General features: G+C 38.5%; 1 protein-coding gene across 1 annotated transcript; it reads right to left on the bottom strand.

Annotated features, from left to right (window-relative positions):
- Nucleotides 1–43: 43 nt before the first annotated feature.
- Nucleotides 44–2958, bottom strand: LOC112141888 (natterin-4-like). The gene is made up of 3 exons (XM_024265090.2): nt 2897–2958; nt 2717–2817; nt 44–2544 (listed from the first exon to the last, which is right to left on the bottom strand). The coding sequence occupies exon 3, from the start codon at nt 2449–2451 to the stop codon at nt 1513–1515; it is 939 nt and encodes a 312-aa protein (XP_024120858.1). The 5' UTR covers nt 2452–2544; nt 2717–2817; nt 2897–2958; the 3' UTR covers nt 44–1512.
- Between the last annotated feature and the right edge of the window lie 717 nt (nt 2959–3675).

Genomic DNA, 3675 nt, shown 5'->3' on the forward strand with positions numbered 1-3675 from the left:
AAAACATTGTAGCAGGAGAATAATAGGATCAAACAGTGTTTACAATTGGAATCAAGTCAAAGTTAAATTTTATTCAGAAGTGATAGCCAGAATGACATGATTATGTCCAAAACATGCAGATGTTAAGCAGTTTGATCAAAACAGAACTGAAGCAAAAATATAATCTTGAGTATTACAAAAACCAATCCATGTTAGCCTTCAATAAGTAAAAGTTTCAGGTTTCTCGTAACACACGACAACAGATAAAAAAAAAGCAAATTTACCTCAAGATGGATACATTCTGCTTTTCCTCTCAAAAAATGCAAAAAAATATATAAATTGAGATCAATATAAGACACAGATAAAATCATGTTAATAAGGTAAAACAAAAACCAACACCTCATCTTTAAGAGTAAAACTTGACAAAATGGTTGAGTCAAAGTCAAATGAAAGCGGTCCCAGAGCAAACCCTTGAAGAACTACCTGAATTATTTATACTTCCAAACTTGAACAGTAATTTCTCCACTTTTTTAGCTCAGTGTCAATGTTCTATAAACCTTTAACTGGTTATTAACATACAAACTGAAACAAAATTGCTTTTAAAAATAACAAAATGACCTCAAACATAAAACCTTTATTTCTGCATTTCAAACTGTAGGGGCTGTTCAAAGGCCTTGATAGACCTTCTTAGTCACATGTTTACCTTTTGCTTTGTTTTTGGACAAAGGCAGGGATTTTAATAAACAGAAAAGATGTTTTCTATGAACCCCAGAGTATAAAAACTCAAGACCAAGTTTGAAAGGATAAGGAGCGGCACAAAGAGACTGGAGCTCCCCTCTCCTGATAAGTAGGTGGCCTGACACAGGATGGGTTTCTGCTGGGAACTAATAATGGACTGCCACAGAGGCAAGAGGCAAACCAGGTTTAGAGACCCACTCCTATGAGAATGTTGTTTTATGTATAAAAGAATTTAAGAATTAAAGTGAGTTTCTGAGTATGTCTCAAATCCTGTTGGATCAAGAGCAGATGAAAACCAGATGTTTGAAAAAGCTCCATGGGTAGGACAACCTCTCGCCATGTCCGCTCCATTTCTAAATCATCAGTTTGAGACAAATATAAACAGTGTCGCTGTATATGTGGCTGCATAGCTCCATTATTGCTCACCCTTTTTTTGCCATGTTAATGTAAGCTTGGGCTTGTGAGGTGCTTGTTGCTAGCAGGAGAGAATGTAAACAAAGGCACGCTGGTAAATTAGCTAGGGCTAACTTCAGTGCAAGCAGTCCTTCCACAACCCAAAAGTGAATTTCTAATGAGCTTGTGCTGCTCTGCAGAAAATATGCATTAAATGCAGGTATTTTGATTTTTAAGCTAAAAACTGCATAATCATAATTAAAAGATCACTGGGAACGATTCTCTAACAGAAAAAAATATAGTTGGAGAGGAACTCTACAAACTGTACAAACCTGATCAACAGACTGAACTGGGGAACTGTATCCAGTAACTGTCCTGCTGGAGCTTTGGCACAATCCCAACCTAACAGTCCGTAATCACAGCCTTAACATTATCAACTTCAACACCTGTGTAAGTTCCACTGATGTTTGTTTTTGTCTTTTTTCCATTACTGTATGTGCGAGAGAGGCATGCAGTGAAAGGAATGTTGAGCTTGCACTTATAGGCCACCAAGGAAATCTTTGCTGTCTTATTTGGCAAAACGTCCAAGCTTAGTGTTTCAGAAAACTCTTTTGTTTTTGTCATTGAGCCTGTTTTTGCCTCTGTGTGTGTAGTCTCAGTACTGACTGTGATCTTACCTTCAACAACAGATGGGATTCGTGCAGAAATTTCAGTTTGAACACCCAGTCTGAAGGAGCCACTGGTTTCCCATTTGTTTACCAAGGTAATCGTCTCTGAAAAAGTAACTGTTTTTGTAACTTTACTGCTGCTGTTGTTGGAAACTTCTGTTACTTTAACTGTCTCTGGATGGCTGTCTGTGATTATACCTTTGTCTATGTCATACTTCACTTCTGAGATCTCTTGACTCCTAAAATCTGTGTTGTAAGTCAGGACCTGATAGTTATTGTGTGGATATTCTTTACCTTCCCAGGGTAAATAAAAAGATTGAAGCTCTGGTCTCACTTTTCCCAGGCCATCCTTGTTCCTCCCTACATAAATTTCAGGGGAATAAGCAGACTGAACTGCATTTTCAGGTACTGAACCATTAGAAGCATCCCTCCAAACAAGATCTTCAAAATCATCTTCATTGACGAAGATTTCAAATGAGCCATCCTTCCACTCTTTGCGATCGAATGGATAGTAGCAATAGGGTCCTTTGTTTGGATTGTAGTAACCACATTCACCTCGACTTGTGGGTCTGCTCACATATTGGGTCCCGTTTTTTGTGTGAATACCCACAGCTCCTCCCGGAAGAGATCCATCCCAGGTCTTCCAGTAGAGTTTCTTGGTTATTTCATACATGATGAGCAGAAATAGGATCAGCAGAGCGTGGAGAAAAAGCGGGCTGATAGTAAAACGCTGTTTGAGTCTTTATCGTCCAGAGTCAGAATGAGACTGCAAAAGAGAAAAGAAATGAGGATTGAGGGAGGCTGTGCTGGATGTTGTTTCCTGATGGAAGATGTTAGCATTGACAAGCTTACTGGAGGACATAAATGAGGCCATCAGCTCTGGAGGAATACCAACAAACCTCAAGAGTGGGACACAGATCTCTTCCAACACCACTTACCTGACAGCTTTGTGCTAAGTTTACACCTCGCTTCTTATCATATGTTTTAATCCTGCAAGCTCTCACGACCAGTCAGAGATTAGAGGAAGTAAGAGGTCCTCCTGGAAAGAACACGAGACAAGTCAGCTGAAATTAAGTCTGAAAGTTTGGCTGAGTCTTGGCTGAAAAGGTTTCACTTACAAGCACTGAGCAGTCTGAGTTGTGTTTTTAGTCCGCTTGGCAAACACACAGTTAGAAACTTCACTTACATGTGATGTATTTAAGGGAAACTTTGCCACACCTGCATTTGCCCCACCCAACTGCAGTCATGGGCGGGGAAAGAACTCGGTGCAGAGTGTGAGTTTCAGGAGAGGAAATGCAAACCAAAAGTTAAGTTTTTTTTTTTCTTTTTCCTTTCCTTTATTGTTCAGACTTTGAAGTAGCAACAGAGTCAGTGGTGAACAGAATAACACATTTCATTAGAAAAATTGTAAAAAAAACAACAAAAAAACAGAATTTTCTCAAAACCCAGATTTCTGAAAACTGTCTATCGGTTTTAAAATAAGGAAGTAAAACGTTGTTGACAGTTTCTATGGAAAACAATAGTTTTGCTTTGACGACATTATTTTGTGTGCGAATGTGTTTGTCTGTTTCAGTATTTGTGATATGCTAACAAACATATATTTGCTATGTACAGCGGTGGATATGTACATGAACTTTGATTGTTTTAGCAGAGATATTAAGAGTTGCTTTCAACAGGTTTATGTTTTTTGTTTTTTTTGTTTTTTTTTTGTGAATTAGCTTCAGATGTTTCGATTTTGTTGGTCAGGATGTTAATGTTCCAAATAGGTGAAAATGAGCAGCTCGTCTCTCTGATCTGACATCATTGGGACCGGATCAGCTGATTAGTTGGTAAAGTCTCTACAGGACACCACTGTTGGTCAGCACTTGTTACACACAAATGTTGTCTAAGATACATC

The sequence above is a fragment of the Oryzias melastigma genome, unplaced genomic scaffold (genome assembly GCF_002922805.2).
Source record: "Oryzias melastigma strain HK-1 unplaced genomic scaffold, ASM292280v2 sc00891, whole genome shotgun sequence".
Taxonomy (NCBI): Eukaryota; Metazoa; Chordata; class Actinopteri; order Beloniformes; family Adrianichthyidae; genus Oryzias; species Oryzias melastigma.